Source organism: Rhinatrema bivittatum, chromosome 19, assembly GCF_901001135.1.
Source record: "Rhinatrema bivittatum chromosome 19, aRhiBiv1.1, whole genome shotgun sequence".
NCBI lineage: Eukaryota > Metazoa > Chordata > Amphibia > Gymnophiona > Rhinatrematidae > Rhinatrema > Rhinatrema bivittatum.
Genome location: NC_042633.1, coordinates 37127965 through 37148024, shown reverse-complemented (window position 1 = coordinate 37148024; position 20060 = coordinate 37127965). Strand labels below are relative to the sequence as shown.

The 20060-nt window shown below is 44.8% G+C and overlaps 2 protein-coding genes across 2 annotated transcripts in view; both read right to left on the bottom strand.

Moving 5' to 3' along the window:
* The window catches only part of LOC115081024 (zinc finger protein 665-like), an 89860-nt gene that overhangs the window by 5144 nt on the left and 64656 nt on the right, over positions 1-20060 (bottom strand). Inside the window, exons 6-7 of the mRNA XM_029585541.1 lie at positions 15589-15738; positions 15136-15243 (exon numbers count right to left, since the gene is read on the bottom strand). Coding sequence (XP_029441401.1) covers positions 15136-15243; positions 15589-15738 — 258 coding nt within the window. The remainder of the gene's footprint in view (positions 1-15135; positions 15244-15588; positions 15739-20060) is intronic.
* On the bottom strand, positions 155-5852 carry LOC115081028 (protein ZNF783-like). The gene is made up of 5 exons (XM_029585545.1): positions 5706-5852; positions 3881-4007; positions 3336-3449; positions 3066-3178; positions 155-283 (listed from the first exon to the last, which is right to left on the bottom strand). The coding sequence occupies exons 1-5, from the start codon at positions 5727-5729 to the stop codon at positions 254-256; spliced, it is 408 nt and encodes a 135-aa protein (XP_029441405.1). The 5' UTR covers positions 5730-5852; the 3' UTR covers positions 155-253.

Here is a 20060-nt window from a genome sequence, read left to right as displayed (position 1 = left end):
GGAAAGAGGGCAAACAAATTCTCCACACAAGAAAGGTCAGAGGTCAGGGACATGATTTAACGCCTCCTCCTCGCTGTGTCTGGCCCAGAGGAGGCCTCGTGTCTCAGCAATGTTTGGATCGGCCCATCAGTACCTTTAATCCAAGCTGCATTACCTGCTTCATGCAGCTCCTCACAGGCGCCTGGGATGCTCAGGTTCCCTGTGTCCTCAGATCTCGGGGGCTCAGTCCCACGTCCTTCTTGCTTAAATCGGATTAAAATGTCAGGGGTGACACTGGGGGAGCCTGTGATGGGAAAAGATGGTTACAATATGTAGAAAAGTTACCCTAGAGCCTGTATTATCAGTGCAAGTGAGCTCAGGATTATGCCACCAGTGCAGTGCTAAGAAAGGAGGGTGCTGCTTTGCTGATCATCATCAGAAATCCCTTCTAAGAGAATCCTGATCATTTTAACACCGAGGTGGCCTATGCCATTTCTCAACAGCTACAAAGATAGAAACATAGAAATGACAGCAGAAAAGGACCAAATGATCCATCCAGTCTGACCAGCAAGTTTATGGTAGTATCTGCCATGCCATGTACGTTACCCCCACTTTTATCAGTTTCTCAAATTGTTACAGTCAGGGCCTTATTGGTTACTTTCTGAATCCAATTTCCTGTTACCTCTTGCCATTGAAGCAGAGAGCAAATATTGAAATTGCATCAAAAGTATCAGGCTTACTGGTTAATTATAGTAACCGCTGCATCCTCTCTCAGATAATAGAAGGACCAGGGGGCACTGCATGAAGTTAGCAAGTAGCACATTTAAAACAAATTGAAAACAATTCTTTTTCACTCAGCGCATAGTTAAGCTCTGGAATTCATTGCCAGAGGATGTGGTTAGTGCAGTTAGTGTAACTGGGTTTAAAAAAGGTTTGGATAAGTTCCTAGAGGAAAAATCCATAAACTGCTTTTACAGTAATTAATAAGCAGTAGTAGCTTGGGATCTGTTTAATGCTTGGGAATCCTGCCAGGTACTTTGTGACTTGGGATTGGCCACTGTTGGAAACAGGATGCTGGGCTTGATGGACCTTGGTCTGACCCAGTCTGGCAGTTTCTTATGTTCTTATGTTCTTTTCCTCAGATCATAAAAGCCGGGGCCCTCATTGATTGCTGTCTGAGTCCAGTTCCCCGTTTCCCCTGCTGTTGAAGCAGAGAGCAATGATGGAGTTGCATCAACAGTGTGAAGGCTTGTAGGTCAAGGGTAGTAATCGCCACACCAGCAAGTTACCCCCCACACAGACTTTTCTTCATTTCCATCCTCAAGCCTTTAGGGATCCACAGAAGCCCTGAAACGCTGCAGTTCCCTGTACGAACCCGGATCAGCCCAGACTCCTGGGTTTTGCCCTCCCTGCCAGCAGATGGAGACAGAGAGAGTCTCACTGACACTGTACATAACCCATTGTGCCTCCTGCAGTCCCTCAGTATTTCTCTGTCTCTAGCAGTTCCCTGTATGTACCCAGATCAGTCCAGACTCCTGGGTTTTACCTCCCTGCCAGCAGATGGAGACAGAGAGAGTCTCACTGACACTGTACATAACCCAGTGTGCCTCCTGCAGTCCCTCAGTATTTCTCTGTCTCCAGCAGTGCCCTGTATGTACCCAGATCAGTCCAGACTCCTGGGTTTTTACCTCCCTGCCAGCAGATGGAGACAGAGAGAGTCTCACTGACACTGTACATAACCCAGTGTGCCTCCTGCAGTCCCTCAGTATTTCTCTGTCTCCAGCAGTGCCCTGTATGTACCCAGATCAGTCCAGACTCCTGGGTTTTACCTCCCTGCCAGCAGATGGAGACAAGAGAGAGTCTCACTGACACTGTACATAACCCAGTGTGCCCCTGCACTCCCTCAGTATTTCTCTGTCTCCAGCAGTTCCCTGTACATACCCAGATCAGTCCAGACTCCTGGGTTATGCCTCCCTACCAGCAGATGGAGACAGAGAGAGTCTCACTGACACTGTACATAACCCAGTGTGCCTCCTGCACTCCCTCAGTATTTCTCTGTCTCCAGCAGTTCCCTGTACATACCCAGATAGTCCAGACTCCTGGGTTATGCCTCCCTACCAGCAGATGGAGACAGAGAGAGTCTCACTGACACTGTACATAACCCAGTGTGCCACCTACAGTCCCTCAGTATTTCTCTGTCTCCAGCAGTTCCCTGTATGTACCAGATCAGTCCAGACTCCTGGGGTTTTACCTCCCTACCAGCAGATGGAGACAGAGAGAGTCTCACTGACCACTGTACATAACCCAGTGTGCCACCTACAGTCCCTCAGTATTTCTCTGTCTCTAGCAGTTCCCTGTATGTACCCAGATCAGTCCAGACTCCTGGGTTTTGCCTCCCCTCCAGCAGATGGAGAAAAGAGGTGCCACCTAGAGCCTGTCAGCATTATACTGTACCCAAAGCAGAAATTCACCCATAACATCTGTATAAGCACCACCTCTCCCCAAAGAGCAGAGGGAATGAAAAACCAGAAACTTGCTTGTCCAAATGAAAGCCCATACTCTTACCCTGAAAAGGGGGGCATGTTAAAAAACTTGTAGAAAACACTAACTACCAGCCGAGCTGATGCTCCATTTTCCCTTGGGTGGGACCTCTGGGCTGATCCGTGATACTACAGAACGAAATTAGCAGGGAAGAACCAATTTTCCTATACCAACCGGTCGGGAAGAATGAAATGGATTGACAAACCTGGACCTCCAGGCAGTGATTCGGTGTCCAGTGAAAATAAATGTTATCTATTTATTCAAAATGCATTACAAACATCTGATTAACAATAGCACAGAGCTTGTCAGCTTGCAAGTTAACACTAAGCGCCCCTCTGACAGCTGCAGTAACATACACGCTCTTAAAACGAAGGAACATGGGAAGAGGATTTATCTAACAGGGAGCAGAAAAATCCATCAGCAAGCAGGGAAACAGACGATGGAGGAAAGAGAGAGGGGGCCGGCCTCTTACCCTCCCGGTGCTGAATTCCTAACTGGCACCGCCTGATCTTAGTACAGACGCCCGGGAGGAATCTGATACTTGCCTGTTCCAGGAGGGTGAATCCCTTCAGGCGTCTCTGATTCAGGAGGATCCAGGAAGGCAGATCTTCCTCTTGTTTAACGCTCAGTGAGAACACAGACGTTACAATCGGAAGGCCTGGGATGAGAAAACAAACGAGTCTAGGAGGAGTCACCCAGGACCTGCTAATATTATATTAGGAAATGGATTGGAAGTCTCCAAATGTTTGATGTTAATGCCCCATCTCCTGTGATCTGAAAATGCAGAGCCCTTTAAATCCAGAACATTTACTTACTGATGCTGGGGTCCTTCATGGTTTCTTTCCCCTCCAGCTCCCAGTGCTGAGGGAAATATTTCTCATCTTCCTTCTTAATCTTGAATACAACATCGGGATTAAGAATTGAATAACCTGTCAATAAGAAATAGCAAAAATTACATCTAAATTGTACTTGTACTGCCCTGGAAGCTTTAATCTGTTTCCTGTTCTGAGAGAGAGATAGAGTTTATGTGTCTGTGTCTCTTTGGTGTGTATTTGCCTGACAAAGCTTGGTGAGAAGAGACACTTGCAGGCTGCCCCTTGATTAAACCTTGGAGGGTTTCTGGTGCAGTCATTTCTATTCCTGACCCTCCTAGCTGGAGGCATTGCAGGTGCCAGTGCTCTCTGCCAGCCTGTGCCCTCCTGGAGAGGAGGACTCCCAGCTTCATATCAGGAGCATCTGAGAAAGAGTTATCTTTGTATCCCAGGAACCTGGGTTTTCCTATCTAGAGACCAGTGAGCCATAGCAGCAGCCATCCTGCAGTGTGTGTATGGGTGAGAGATGATAGAAAAGGCAGACTTACCCCGGGACATGAGGACGCCGTGAATCTCCTTGATGACCTTCTTGTACAGCTCCTTCTGCCATTCTCCCAGAATGTCCCACTCCACTTCCCAGAAATAAGCAGCGACATCCCTGAACGTGACCGATGCCTGGAACAGCAAACAGGACACCCTCAGTCCCTCTCCCTGCAGCTTCATTATAATGTGCGGGCAATAAATGTTGTTATATGGTCTCTGTCAGTGAGATCAGCTCTCCTGTTACATTACATCCTAAAGAGAGCTCAGTTCTATTAAATCTCCAGTAATTTGCAGAGATTGCCTGGTCCTCAGAGAAACCCTGGCAATCTCTGAGCGCTGAATCAGCAGCTGGAAGGAGGAGGCAGCATCAGTCCGTGAACGTGAGAGGATGAGATGTTGGAGGCTTAGTGCCTGAAGGCAGGAAAAAGGAGTGTGACGGGGTCAGGCGTGAGGTGACAGAGAGTGTGAAGATGTTTATGTGTGTGTGCATGTATGACAGTGTGTATGTGCGTGAGAGTCTGTGTGTATATGTGTGTGTGCATGTTTGTGATTGTATGTACGTGTGGAATGTGCATGGATGAGGGAGCATATTCATGTGCATGTATGTGTGTGTATGCATGTATGACAGTGTGTATGTGCGTGAGAGTCTCTGTGTGTACATGTGTGTGTGCATGTTTGTGATTGAATGTATTGTGTGGAATGTGCGTGGATGAGGGAGCGTATTCATGTGCATGTATGTGTGTGTGTATGCATGTATGACAATGTGTATGTGCTGAGAGTCTCTGTGTGTACATGTGTGTGTGCATGTTTGTGATTGTATGTAATGTGTGGAATGTGCGTGGATGAGGGAGCGTATTCATGTGCATGTATGTGTGGGTGTGCATGTTCACGTGTATGTAAGAGTAGAGCTGCTAAATTTCCCGTTTCAGGAGTGAAATTTTAGGTTTGTTCCTGGATAGCTGACGGCCCTATCCTGATGCATTAAGGGACTTGCAGCATGGAAGCATCAGGAATTAAAATCGCACTCCAGTGTGCGTGCTGCTGCTCTTTAGGTGACGAGTGGCTGGGAGGCAGGCCCGGATACTCATGCAGCGGTGCCTGGGGACAGAGACACGGGGGCCGATGGAGTGAGTGCAGAGTGTGGGCGCCAGCTGTCCTCACGCGTGCCCGGGCACCTCTCCTGGGCACGCGTTGCAATATGTAAATGAGGGGTCGCGCTGCCAAGGAGGCAGCGGGCGCCCAGGAGAGGTGGCTGCCAGCGGGTTAGGAAATCGGATGCTCAATTTTAGTTTTAAATCTGTTTATTGAATTTTGTTACAACTGACAAACAATCCAGAAGAAACAAAAGGACAATGTGTTTTCCTGAGCAGTGTACAGCCACGGGTTAGGAAAATGGACACTCGTTAGCTGAGCATCCTTTCCCCTAACCTGAACCCCAGCACTGAGCATAAACATGTGCAGGCCAGGTGCACATTTCTTTTTAGATTTGGGGAGAATAACTAATAGGCTCATCAGCATGCATTTGCATTTGCATGTGTTGAGCGCTAATGTTTTGTGGGGAGGGGGGTGTTTTGGATGCGCTAATCTCCTTATAGCATTAGGGGTTGTGGACGCACATCCAACCGCGAGTTAAATAGTGCGCTCGGCTGAGTACACTGTTTTGCATCGGCCTCAGTGTGTGCACCCCCACCCTGCCCATCTCTGCTGGGCTCAAACCTTGCCGGGGCTGGAAAGATCCCTGCCCTGTGCTGGCAGGAGGGGAGGCTGGAAGAGCTGCACAGGGAAAAGGTTTCCTTTACATGCACAAGAGGGCAGAGAAGGATTTCTTACCGGATCGGACCCCAGGGCACACATTGCCCTCCTCTTTTGCCTCTCAGTCCTGCAGGTGCTGGGAGGGATTCAGAGGGGGCAGGGCTGATTCCTGGGGGCTCCGATAAAGCCCCTGCTCTCCCCCTCTGCAGATCTGGGGCTTGCAGGGATTTCGGCCCTGGGGAGGAAGAAAGTTTCTGCTTTTATTCTGAGTCTTTGCTGCTCTTTGCAGCCCTGCGGACTCTACAGGAAGAGAGAATTGCAGCCGGAGCATGCGCAGAGCTCCCCAGCAGAGGCCATGCTGCTTCCCCCCAGTGCATGCTGGGAGTATCCCACCCTCCTTAAGGTGGATCTGTAGAGATTGCAGAGAGCTACAGGGTGAGACAGGAGGACTCATCAGGCAACTGCTTTAATCCTGCTGCATCTATGACGGGACTTGCTAACCTGAACCTGGGGATCCATTTTCAGACATGAAGATGAATGAGACTGATTTTCCTATACTGGGCCTGCAATGCATGCAGATTAGAGCAGATCTTCTAGATTCATGCAACTTTTCATTAATGTAGACTGTGCTGTCCTGGAGATTCGCCCTTCCCACAGATATTTTCTGATAGTCGTCCCTATTAGATCTGGCTGTTTCTTAGATATACAGGAAGCAGCTGGAACACATACAGACACTTAGGGAGTATCAGCATTGTATTAGTATTGATTCACTGACTTCTGATATTCTGCTTTTTCACCAGGCATGGCCTCGGAGCAGATTAGCATAAATGTGAAGTAGGTTACAATAGTATTAGATCAGCAGAATATTGGTTGAGCTTCTATTTATTTAAAGACAGATTTGTAGGTAGGTTCTTTTCTTATGACTGTAAACAGAGGAATTATTCTGTGGTAATGAGGGTGTTGGACAGGAAGTCTCTATCGGGAATGTTTGGCAAAAAGCCGAGCTGTAGCTTTGCTCCTGAAGGTGAGGTAGCTGACTCCAAGCCTAGGAGTAACAGAAGCATCTGGAACAAATGCAATTTCCAAATCAAAGCGGAAAAGGAGAGCATTACTGGAATAATTTCTCAGTCAGAGAAGAACTGAAAAATTAAAATAATATAAACTAGGAATCTCACTAGGTTGTTCCATAGACTGAGTTATCCCTGTTGTGTAGATTTCCAGCTATTGATGCTCCTTCAGCGTTTGTTTGGAGACAGGAAGCTGATGATTTCTGCGCAGGCACGCAGTCGGGGGATTATTCTCAATTCTGATGTCTCTGTGCATGCACAGCTGAATTTTGTCAGCTGAGCATCTTGTTACAAATTGGGAATGTTCCCGAGGTTAACGCCATTACTGAATGCAGATGAGTTTTGCTCAGTTTTGCAAGCACTTAGCATGACAGGAATGGACTATTGCAACTCTGCTTCCTGGGCTCCTGGCAAATATGCAGAGAGGGTTACAAATAGTCCACAATTCTGCGTCATGATTACTTACAGGAACTGATAGTCGAGAACACGTAACTCCGGTTTTAAGCTCGCTTCATTGGTTGCTGATAGAGTGGTGCATTAAGTATAAAATTGCCTCCCTGCTTCACAGTCTATATACTTTTCAATATATTTATAAATGATCTGGAAAGAAATACGACGAGTGAGATAATCAAATTTGCAGATGACACAAAATTGTTCAGAGTAGTTAAATCACAAGCAGATTGTGATAAATTGCAGGAAGACCTTGTAAGACTGGAAAATTGGGCATCCAAATGGCAGATGAAATTTAATGTGGATAAGTGCAAGGTGATGCATATAGGGAAAAATAACCCATGCTATAATTACACAATGTTGGGTTCCATATTAGGTGCTACAACCCAAGAAAGAGATCTAGGTGTCATAGTGGATAACACATTGAAATCGTCGGCTCAGTGTGCTGCGGCAGTCAAAAAAGCAAACAGAATGTTGGGAATTATTAGAAAGGGAATGGTGAATAAAATGGAAAATGTCATAATGCCTCTGTATCGCTCCATGGTGAGACCGCACCTTGAATACTGTGTACAATTCTGGTCACCGCATCTCAAAAAAGATATAATTGCGATGGAGAAGGTACAGAGAAGGGCAACCAAAATGATAAGGGGAATGGAACAGCTCCCCTATGAGGAAAGACTAAAGAGGTTAGGACTTTTCAGCTTGGAGAAGAGACGGCTGAGGGGGGATATGATAGAGGTGTTTAAAATCATGAGAGGTCTAGAACGGGTAGATGTGACTCAGTTATTTACTCTTTCGGATAATAGAAAGACTAGGGGGCACTCCATGAAGTTAGCATGTGGCACATTTAAAACTAATCGGAGAAAGTTCTTTTTTACTCAACGCACAATAAAGCTCTGGAATTTGTTGCCAGAGGATGTGGTTAGTGCAGTTAGTGTAGCTGTGTTTAAAAAAGGATTGGATAAGTTCTTGGAGGAGAAGTCCATTTCCTGCTATTAAATTCACTTAGGGAATAGCCACTGCCATTAGCAATGGTAACATGGAATAGACTTAGTTTTTGGGTACTTGCCTGGTTCTTATGGCCTGGATTGGCCTCTGTTGGAAACAGGATGCTGGGCTTGATGGACCCTTGGTCTGACCCAGTATGGCATCTTCTTATGTTCTTAACACCGTGGATTAATTCGATGGGGCGATGATTTGTTCCCACTCAGGCACTGAGCGCGCAGAGGAGGAGTGGTTTTGTATTATTTTATTTATTTAGTCGTTTTATATACTGCTGTTCCAAAAGATCACATCCGTTTACAAAACTCAGCATTCATATTCTTGGTCAGCATTCACATACTGTGTCAATATTCATATTCTAGGTCAACATCATAGCAAATATATATTCTGGTTCATATTAAAAGCCAACACAACAGCTAATATACAATCTAGTTCGTATTCATACATTTCCTAGGTCAACACAACTTCAAATATACATTTAATTCTACTAACAATACGCTTTACATCGTTCATTGTTTATAGCTCACTCCACTAACATTATCTCTGGTACTGACCTTGAAACTATTGGCATATTGGTATTTTACGTTAGATCATATGCCTTTGTAAAGAGCAACGTCTGCAGTTCTCGCTTGAAGCTCTTTCTTTCTGTTATCTGACGTAGTGATTCTGGAAGAGACGTCCACAACTTGGGGCCCACTGTGGAGAACATTCAGACTCTTATTTGTGTTAGATGAGTACTCCGTGTTGTGGGCAGCTTTGGAAGTCCTTGATTTTGCGATCTTAGGGCTCTCTGCGGTGTGTATGGTTGAAGTGTCACTCCTACTAAGCACGGGTTAATGTTGTTGTTGATATTCAAAATTAGGGTTAATACTTTATAATGAATCCTGCATTGTACAGGAAGCCAGGGCAGTGCTATCAGCGAGGGGGTGATGTGGTCAAACTTCCTGGTTCCTACTAAGAGTCGAGCTGAGGCATTTTGAAGTAACTGTAGTGGTTTTAGTAGACCTGAGGATAATCCTAGTAAAAGGGAGTTGCAGTAGTCGAAGTTTGTATTACAGTGCGGAAGTTCTGTATTGCAAGTAATGGTTTCGGCCGGTGTTATTATTCCCAGCTTGTTTTGATTAATTTGCTTATATGCTTTTTCATGGTAAGATCTCATTGATCTGAATTCCTAGGTCTCGTACTTGATCTGTGGGAGTAATGTTAAGTCTAGGGTTGGCGGTTTGATTTTCGTGGTCTCTCTCCTTAACTGCACTATTTCAGTTTTTTGGGGACTAGACTTAGTTTCAGTTGAGAAAGTATTTGTTGTATTGCCTTCATATATGTTGACAGAGCCGACGCAGTTTTCTGAAATGTTTTATCCAAAGGGTTGTAGAACTGAACGCCGTCTGCATATAGGAAGAAGTTGAGTCCTAGATTTGCCAGTAGTGCGCATATAGGCAGTAGATAAATGTCGGTGGCTGATAGAGTTGAACCTTGGGGGACACCTGATTCGATTGGGAAGGTGTCAGATATTTGGTTGCCCAGTTTGACCTGGAATGTCCTATCTTTTCGGAAGGAGGAGAACCATTTGTTAACATTTCCATCTATTCCAATTTCTCTTAGTTGGTGGCGTAGCAGGGAGTGGTTGACTGTGTCAAATGCAGCTGTTAGATCGATTAGTACCAGGATTTAGGATTCATTGTTGTCAAACCCTTGGAGTAGAGTTTCTGTGGAGCGTTTTTTTCCGAATCCAAATTGGTTTGGGTTAGTATCTTATTGTCTTCTAGGTGATTCTCTGATTGTCTTAACACTACTTTTTCTAGGACTTTAGCTATAAAAGGCAGGTTGCATATTGGTCAGTAGTTGTCCCAATCGTCAATTCTATCAGTTTTATTTTTTAGAATTGGATTAATCACAGCTTCCTTTGCCCTATCAGGCACCAAATCTTCTGCTAGTGACTGCTTTGTTAAGGTCTGTTTTCTGTTTTCACAGATTAGTCTTGTTTTATTTTTAGGGATTTGATGTGTTGATGTGTTATGATGTATGGTTATTACCTAATCCACTGTGAACTGTGGAATGCACATTTTTTTAAATAGAAAGAACTAAATGAAACAGAAGGGGTGAAAGAGTCAGTCTTGTCAAGGTCCCTGTTGCAATTCAGTAATTTCTGAGTAAGAGCCGTTGACCATAAGCACTGCTCTGGGTTTATCGGGTAACCACTGAACTTCCCCACAAAAGTCCCTGAAAACCCAAACTTATGCAAAGTTCTGAAAAGCAATGACCAGGCCCACCCTCTCAAACCCTTTTACTGCTTCCAAGCTTACGAGCAGTGACTTTATCTCATGCACGTGCAATCCTCCATCGATGCTCAAATCTTGCAGATGTGCAATACCTCCCATTAACCCCACGCGATCATGCATTATTAGATCTGGTAATAGTTGCATCCGAGTATCAGCCGTTATCTTAGCCCAAAATTCAGTATCCAAGTCTAGCAAAGATCCAGGCCGGTATGACCGGGTACCATGGGATCCTTACCCTGCTTGGGAAGGACTAGAATTAAAGCCTTATTCTCTGTACCAGCAAAATCCCCTTCTGCAATCGACTGAGTAAACATTCACAAATCATTATCAGTTGAAGTCCAGGACAATTCAGTGGAGCTTGATCATTAAAATCCTAAATTGGGTTTTGCAGTTACCCAGATTTTGCTGGAGGGAGTTTAAATCTTTAAGCCAGGACACTTCCAATCTGGGGCTCGTTCTAACTTGGCCTCCAGCTCAGTTGCTGTAACTTCGGCCGTTCCATAGTTGGGATGTTTGCCTTTTCTGTATTCCCCTGTATGCTGGGCAGCCATTCTGCTTCTCTCCTTTTACTATAGGATCTTCAACAATCTCTCCAGAACTGTTCTGTTTCTGCTTTCGTGGTGGGGTTTTTATAGCATTAATGCTCTTCCCCAGCCCTGTAGAGCTGCTTCGAGTTCTCTCTGAATGTTTTATTTTGCTGCCTCTCCTTTCTGTTCTCTTCATCTCTTTCCAGCCTTCGCGCTTCCGCTGTTATTTTCAGTTTATTTTTGGAGGATACGGATTTACGGGCTTCTTCTGTTAGTGCAGCAGATCTTAGCCTTATGGTGTGCAGTTTTCCCTTTTCTCTCAGTGTCCTCGATCCTTTGAGCTGTGCATCTGCCAGCGACTCCTCTGCACGCAGTGATTTAGTTTTCTCTTCTCCGTTTTATTCCAAGGAGTCGCTGCTATCTTTCTCCTCTTCTCTTGGCCTTGTATCCGTGCTGGGGAGATTCGCTCAGTAATACTTTTGCTGCTTAATATTGTATCTGATTTGACCCTGTGATATCAGTAGATGACTCCTTAATGCAGATCATGACCTTGTTCATCTCACTTTGGGTGTCAGATTGACCTTAAGCAGTCGTTCCCTCTCCAGGACCCCAGCATTCATATCCTGCTTCACATAAACCTGGAGCTCAGCTGCCAGTTCTTCAGTCTCCTGGGTGCTTTCCTTTACATTCTGCGTCCTGACCTGTCTTACCCTGCTCAGGCACCTTTGTGCGGGTGGTCCTTGGCTTCTCCGGTTCCTTTACTGTGGTGTTCATTAACTGCTCAGGGAACTCTCCCCTGGGGTTCTTTTCTGCATCTCCTTCTCCGGCTCTCCCTCCTTCAGAATCATCCTTCAGCTGTTTGAAGATGATGTCACATTTATTTTCTATGATTTGTCCAAATAAAGATCTTACATATTGATCAGTTGCCTTTTGCAAATTTTCCTTTCACATTATTGCACTTTCCTCTATTTTTGCCAGGCTATCTTTGTATAGGCCAAAGGTTTAAATCTAGGTTATTCTTATGTAGACAGTTTTCATTATCTTCTGTGGTCTGTCTACTGCTGCTGAGAGTCTATGAACAGATTCACCATCACCTGCAGCTGTGCCAGGGTTATCATCATCATATGAACATTCAGCATTGTCACTACCACCTTCAATAGCTCCAGTTCTTAGGCTAAGGATAGCCACCATTTTATCCTGGGTGACGAGAGGCTAGTACATATTTTTTATTTTTCTTCCACCATACTCCATTTTCTCCATCAAATTATTATTTCACCACTAGTTGTGCAGATCATTTCATGTTTTCTTTAAACAGATTGTCGAGGGAAGAGTTTAATCATATTCAGAACATTTAAATTGTTTCTATTTCTTGTGGGACATTTCATGCATTCGTACAACAGATTTTTCACAGAAGCTTTTATCACATTAAATGGTTTGTATTCCATCAATCATTTCATGATTTTTAAACTTGATTTATAATTGCAGCTTTTATCACATTCAGGACATTTAAATGGGTTCTATCACATGTGGGTCATTTTTTGTTTACCTAAACTTGATTTATAATTTAAGCTTTTAATACACTCAGATCATTTAAATGGTTTCTGTTCCATGTGTGTTATTTTATGTTTTCGTAAACTTGATTTATGATTGAAACATTTATCACATTCAGAACATTTAAATGGTTTCTGTCCCATGTGGGTCATTTCATGATTTCTTAGAACTGATTTATATCTGAAGCTTTTCTCACATTCAGAGCATTTAAATGGTTTGTGTCCCGTGTGGGTCATTTCATGCTGTTGCAGATTGTCTTTCTTAATAAAACATTTATCACATTTCGAACATTTAAATGGTTTCTGTCCCGTGTGGGTCGATTCATGATTTCGTAAAACTGATTTATATCTGAAGCTTTTCTCACATTCAGAACATTTAAATGGTTTCTGACCAGTGTGAGTCATTTCATGTCTTCTTAGAACAGATTTTTGACAAAAGCCTTTATCACATTCAGAACATTTAAATGGCTTCTGTCCCGTGTGAGTCATTTCATGCTGTTGCAGATTGCCTTTATCACGGAAACATTTATCGCATTCAGAACATTTAAATGGTTTCTGTCCTGTGTGAGTCATTTCATGTCTTCTTAGAACAGATTTTAGACAAAAGCCTTTTTCACATTCGGAACATTTAAATGGTTTCTGACCTGTATGAGTCATTTCATGCCGTTGAAGGTTACCTTTCTGATTGAAACATTTATCGCATTCAGAGCATTTATATGCTTTCTGACCCATGTGGGTCATTTTATGACCCCTTAAGTAACATTTTCTAATAAAGCTTTTATCACATTCTGAACATTTAAATGGTTTTTGTCCGGTGTGGGTCATTTTATGCTGTTGCAGATAGGCTTTCTCACTGAAAAATTTATCACATTCAGAACATTTAAATGGTTTCTGACCCGTGTGGGTCATTTTATGATTTCTTAGAACTGATTTTTGCCAGAAGCTTTTCTCACATGCAGAACATTTTAAAAGGTTTCTGTCCCATGTGGATCATTTCATGCTCCCTTAGGTAACATTTTCTAATAAAGCTTTTCTCACATTCTGAACATTTAAATGGTTTCTGTCCTGTGTGGGTCATCTCATGCGTTCTTAGAACTGATTTTTGACAGAAGCTTTTCTCACATTCAGAACATTTAAAAGGTCTCTGTCCCATATGGATCATTTCATGCTCCCTTAGGTAACATTTTCTAATAAACCTTTTATCGCACTCTGAACATTTAAATGGTTTTTCACCTATGTGTGTTATTTCATGCTGTTGAAGGCTATATTTCCAAGTGAAACATTTATCACATTGAGTACATTTAAATGGCTTCTTCCCAGTGTGGATCATTTCATGCCGTTGCAAGTTACCTTTCCGATTGAAACTTTTATCACATTCTGAACATTTAAATGGTTTTTCCCTGCTATGGATCATTTGATGTCTTAGTTGGACAGATTTGTGTCTGAAGCTTTTATCACATTGTGAACATTTAAATGGTTTCCGTCCTTTCTGAAATTTCTGATGAATTTTAAGCTGGGCTCTTCGGGTAAAATAATGTTTAATTTTAAAAGTCTGATCTTGTCTGTGCGCTTTTTTCTCTGCTGTCGGGTTTGCCTTCCTTATCACTGTATTCTCGCCTTCAGTACATGTTGAAGCTTTCTCCTTTCTATGATATTGTTGGATACATGGGTGACTTGACCTCTCTGTGAACTTGTTCCCACATTCAGTCACTTCTTTGTTTCCAATAAAATGTGAATTTCTGGTGAAGTTTTCCCTCGTGTCAGAACTTTTAGATGGTCCCTCTCCTTCAAGGAGTCTCTGAGTTTGTACAAGCGTTGGGTAGGGGTTGGAACTTCTCTCTCTCGACCCTGCACAGTCAGCTGAAGGATTGGGGCTGTCGCTAGGGGAGTCTTCCTGTTTCCATTCCTCACACTTTCTTTGCCTCTCACTATTCTTCCCGACTTCATCGTCTGTGGGATAAAATTGAGATTTTAACGGTTGTGGAGAAGGACATACAAACCAGCAAGTCTTAGAGAGAAGGACAGTGCTCCTAAATCTGTGAGACCTGAGCGTCTGAATGTCCTGGCAGGAGTGAGAGACTGCAATAAACTGAACCAGGCTAATAATGGATTATATCTCTCTCAGGGGTAGGAGATCTTGTGACTTCACAATGTGGGCTGTTCCTTTACTTTAGAAGTAGATTGTCAGGTGCCTTAAGCAGTTAAACAGATGTATAATGGAAATATCCCCATAAGATTATTTAAAGCTCTTTGCCCTGCTAAGGCTCCGTATGACACAGAACAGGAAGTGGAGCTGCTTGTAGACAGGTACAGGTGGGCAACAGCCCATGAACAGAGGGGAACAGACCACGTCTGACCTCACCCTGCTGGTTCTGTGCCTCTCATCCTCACCTCCAGTCTCTGTTCTGTTTCCCTTCACTCCCCAAAAGCTCTGCCACGCCCTGCTGGAGACCTGGAATTCATTCAGGACCCGGGTCCCTGCACCTCAGTCCTGTCAGCTTAAAGTAACTGAACCCTAATGACTCAGTAATGAGAATTTAACTGAGAGCCAGTAATAAGATTCCCCTCTACATGTAAAGTGTAACATTCTCCATAGCCCATATTTTATGATAAATTAATGTTCTGCTCACCGCTCTTGGTCTCAGCCTCCTCCTCTCCTCCCTCCTGCTGCTCGCTGACAGGAGGATCCTCCATTTTCAGGATCTCTGCTGTGGGGTCAGGGCTGTGACCTCGGCTGCCTGTTAGAGAAATGGGAAATCATCTTCAGCCTTTACCCAGTCTTGGACCCTGACCCAAGAAAAGAGAGAAGGCAGAGTAAAAGACAGGAAAGAGGAGAAGAGGAGGTAGAAATGGGACAAGAGACGGGGGAGGGAAATGGTGGTGGAAGATGAGAGAGAGGGAGAAGAAAGGAAAGAGAAATCTGAACATGAAAGAGAAAAGCAGAAGGAATGGAAAGAGGGCAAACAAATTCTCCACACAAGAAAGGTCAGAGGTCAGGGACATGATTTAACGCCTCCTCCTCGCTGTGTCTGGCCCAGAGGAGGCCCCGTGTCTCAGCAATGTTTAGATCGGCCCAGCAGTACCTTTAATCCAAGCTGCATCGCCTGCTTCATGCAGCTCCTCACAGGCGCCTGGGATGCTCAGGTTCCCTCTGTCCTCAGATCTCGGGGGCTCAGTCCCACATCGTTCTTGCTTAAATCGGATTAAAATGTCAGGGGTGACACTGGGGGAGCCTGTGATAGGAAAAGATGGTTACAATATGTAGAAAAGTTACCCCAGAGCCTGTATTATCAGTGCAAGTGAGCTCAGGATTATGCTGTGTCCATAGACACTGCCACCAGTGCAGCGCTAAGAAAGGATGGTGCTGCTGTGCTGATCATCATCAGAAATCCATCATTTAACTAATTTATATTCTATTTTAACAGTGTTGTACCTAGCCGATTTAACATATGACTTTTTGTATATTTAAACAATAGCAAATAAAGTGCCAATATGGTATTTATAAAGCAAATTCAACAATACTAAAAAGAAAAAAAAAGTGAAACTTTCTTTTTTAATTTAAAATATTTCAATCAAAATTTCAATACGTAGACCACATTACATAATTACAATACACATCTACAAAAACATGAAAATGTCTCATTAAAAAACTGGATCTGTGAAACCTTCCATTGATTCCCATGTTTTGAAACGAATTTTAAATTCTGCCTGAGAGAAGATGAGAGATGTCTATGGCTCCCAGCAGAAAGCTCCATATGACACAGTAGGAAGTGGAGCTGCTTGTAGACAGGTACAGGGGGGCAATAGTCCATGAACAGAGGGGAACAGACCACGTCTGACCTCACCCTGCTGGTTCTGTGCCTCTCATCCTCACCTCAGTCTCTGCACTGATTCCCTTCACTCTGATCACAGTCATTAACTTCTTACCCCACCACCATCAAAATACAAAACGGCACCGCCTGATCTTAGTACAGACGCCCGGGAGGAATCTGATACTTGCCTATCACAGGAGGGTGAATCCCTTCAGTCATCTCTGATTCAGGAGGATCCAGGAAGGGCAGATCTGCCTCTTGTTTAATGCTCAGTGAGAACACAGACGTTACAATCGGAAGGCCTGGGATGAGAAAACAAACGAGTCTAGGAGGAGTCACCCAGGACCTGCTAATATTATATTAGGAAATGGATTGGAAGTCTCCAAATGTTTGATGTTAATGCCCCATCTCCTGGGATCTGAAAATGCAGAGCCCTTTAAATCCAGAACATTTACTTACTGATGCTGGGGTCCTTCATGGTTTCTTTCCCCTCCAGCTCCCAGTGCTGAGGGAAATATTTCTCATCTTCCTTCTTAATCTTGAATACAACATCGGGATTAAGAATTGAATAACCTGCCAGTAAAGATAGCAAAATTACATTTTACAGTGTTCTTGTAAAAACCTTGGGGATTTCATCTGCTTCCTGTTCTGATAGGTGTGTGTGTGTGTGTGTGCACATCTTTTGGTATTTGTGTGACAAAGCTTGGTTGTAAGAGACACTTGCAGGCTGCCCCTTGATTAAGGTTAAACCTTGGAGGGTTTCTGGTGCAGTCATTCCTATTCCTGACCCTCCTAGCTGGAGGCATTGCAGGTGCCAGTGCTCTCTGCCAGCCTGTGCCCTCCTGGAGAAGGGGTGCCCAGCTTCATATCAGGAGTGACTGAGAAGGTCCTGGGATATTGAGATAACTCTCTCTAGAGGCCAATGACAGAAAGAGGGGGGATATGTGACCTGTGACATCGGGTTACTGCCTGGAGGAGTTACATGTTGTGCAGTAGATTCACCTAGAGCATAGCTATTATTTCAGGTCCTTTTGCAGAAGTTGCAGCTCCCAGTTAGGAATCAGAGAGGCAAATCCTCCCTCTGTTCAGCACAGAGCAGCATCTCGTGCCGGGCCTGCAGCAGAGGTGTCTCTCACTGGGCCCTGGGGAGCCACAGCAGCTCCTGTTGGACTTGGCATGAGATCAGAAGCCAGACTGTATATTATATGTGCCCAAGGGACCTGGCACCTGGGATTATTCCAGCCCTGATAAAGTGGCAGCAGCCATCCTGCAGGGTGTGTATGGGTGAGAGATGATAGAAAAGGCAGACTTACCCCGGGACATGAGGACGCCGTGAATCTCCTTGATGACCTTCTTGTACAGCTCCTTCTGCCATTCTCCCAGAATGTCCCACTCCACTTCCCAGAAATAAGCAGCCACGTCCCTGAACGTGACCGATGCCTGGAACAACAAACAGGACACCCTCAGTCCCTCTCCCTGCAGCTTCATTATAATGTGCGGGCAATAAATGTTGTTATATGGTCTCTGTCAGTGAGATCAGCTCTCCTGTTACATTACATCCTAAAGAGAGCTCAGTTCTATTAAATCTCCAGTATTCTGCAGAGATTGCCTGGTCCTCAGAGAAACCCTGGAGATCTCTAAGCACTGAATTAGCAACTGTAAGGAGGAAACTTTCTACTGCCTGTGTGAGGTGCCTGAAGGATCAGACCCGGGGAGGAAATATAGAGAGTGAATGTGTATGAGAGAGAGTATGTACGGGACGACAGAGAAGGGAGTACATGTGTGTGCATGGGAGAGAGTCTTGCAGGGACACAGAGAGAGTCTGCACCCCCCCTAACCTCTGCTGATCTCAGAGGGATCAGAGCTCAAACCTGTAAAGATCCCTGCCCTGTGCTGGCAGGAGGGGAGGCTGGCAGAGCTGCACAGGGAAAAGGTTTCCTTTACATGCACAAGAGGGCAGAGAAGGATTTCTTACCGGATCGGACCCCAGGGCACACATTGCCCTCCTCTTTTCCCTCTCAGTCCTGCAGGTGCTGGGAGGGATTCAGAGGGGGCAGGGCTGATTCCTGGGGGCTCAGATAAAGCCCCTGCTCTCCCCCTCTCCAGGGATTTCCGGTCCTGGGGAGGCAGAAAGTTTCTGCTTTTACTCGGAGCCTTTCCTGCTCTCTGCAGGCAGAGAAAGAAAGCAGGAGCCGGAGCATGCGCAGAGCTCCCGGCAGAGGTCAGGCAGGAGGGAGGGGGGATGCTCACTCCTTAAGGTGGATCCGGGGAGAGGATCAGCTGCAGAGGGGGGAGTGGGAGACAGGAGCAGCAAGTCAGGGAACTGCTTTATTCCTTAAGGTGGATCCGGGGAGAGAATCAGCTGCAGAGGGGGGAGTGGGAGACAGGAGCAGCAAGTCAGGGAACTGCTTTATTCCTTAAGGTGGATCCGGGGAGAGAATCAGCTGCAGAGGGGGGAGTGGGAGACAGGAGCAGCAAGTCAGGGAACTGCTTTATTCCTTAAGGTGGATCCGGGGAGAGAATCAGCTGCAGAGGGGGGAGTGGGAGACAGGAGCAGCAAGTCAGGGAACTGCTTTATTCCTTTTATATCTATGAATTTTGCTGTTTGGGAAATCATTAATAATAATAAATCCGTGGCTGCAATCAGGGCCGGTGCAGGAATATTTGGCAGCCTGGGTGACCCTTCAGTCATTCCCACAAATTATCTCCAGCACAGCGCTCCCATTTTGTTGGTATGGGTCAGCCCAGGGAGAGGATCATAGGGATGGATAGGGGAGGAGAGAGCCAAAGACTGAAGAGAGGGAAGAGGACCAGGAATGTGGGCAGGAGAAGGAGAGAGGACCTGACAGGATAAGAGATGGGGGGGGGGGAAATTGAAGAATGGGGGTGTAGTGGGGTCTGCCAGCATTTGCTTTGTGTCACACAGTCAGACTAAGAAAATAACAGCACTCACTATGTGAAGCAATGCAAAGCTATATTTTCTGTAAAATATCTGTACGAAGCAGGTGCAGACGAGAACACCCGAGACATGCAACAAAACAAAACTTATACAATATGTCAGCGCAATAAGCAAGACGAAAATATCTTTGATCCCCCAACTAATAGGGAATAATTATATGCAAAGGCCTAGGGAAACCATCACCTTCCCTGGAAAAGGCCTTCGAGCCCTCCCGATGGTGAATCAGCTAAGCACGTTCTCGGTGGAGACAGGTCAGTGCTGGAGATCCCTAGCGGTGTGAGATTTTGTCCTGCTGTCTGTCAGTACTCAGCAGGGAATCTCCTCTCAGGATTTTTTGTTTGGAACAGGACACATGCTGTGTGCATTTTCCGTGTAGTCTCTGCACACATAGAGAGAATTAAAAATAAAAGGCGGGCGAGATGAGGCAAAGCCAACAGTTTCGAGTGTAAGTTGTTATTGAGTTGTAAGTTGTATCCAGGTTACTTCTACCCTGTTCATTGTTTTAATCCAGGTTACTTCTACCCTGTTCATTGTAAAACAATGCTGGTTGTAATGTAAACCGAAGTGATAATTAATCTTGTTAATTGAACCTCGGTATATAAAAAGTTATAAATAAATAAATAAATGGAAGAAGCATTGATCTGCATAGATCTAGCAACTTGTGCAATTGTACTCCTGCTAATTATCTTGCGCAAGTGATAGCAAAGCAAACATGTTTATTGTGTAGCATTGGCTGGGTGAAGAACAGGGAGAGTCTTGTTGGCTTAGAGGAGGGCTGCATGAA

Coding starts and splice junctions, on each gene's coding strand:
- LOC115081028 (XM_029585545.1), bottom strand. CDS start 5,729: ATGTGTGCCCTGGGGTCCGATCCG. Junction 3,179..3,335: donor CATGAAGGACCCCAGCATCA/GTAAGTAAATGT, acceptor TTCTCATCCCAG/GCCTTCCGATTGTAACGTCT. Junction 284..3,065: donor GATTCACCCTCCTGGAACAG/GCAAGTATCAGA, acceptor TTCCCATCACAG/GCTCCCCCAGTGTCACCCCT.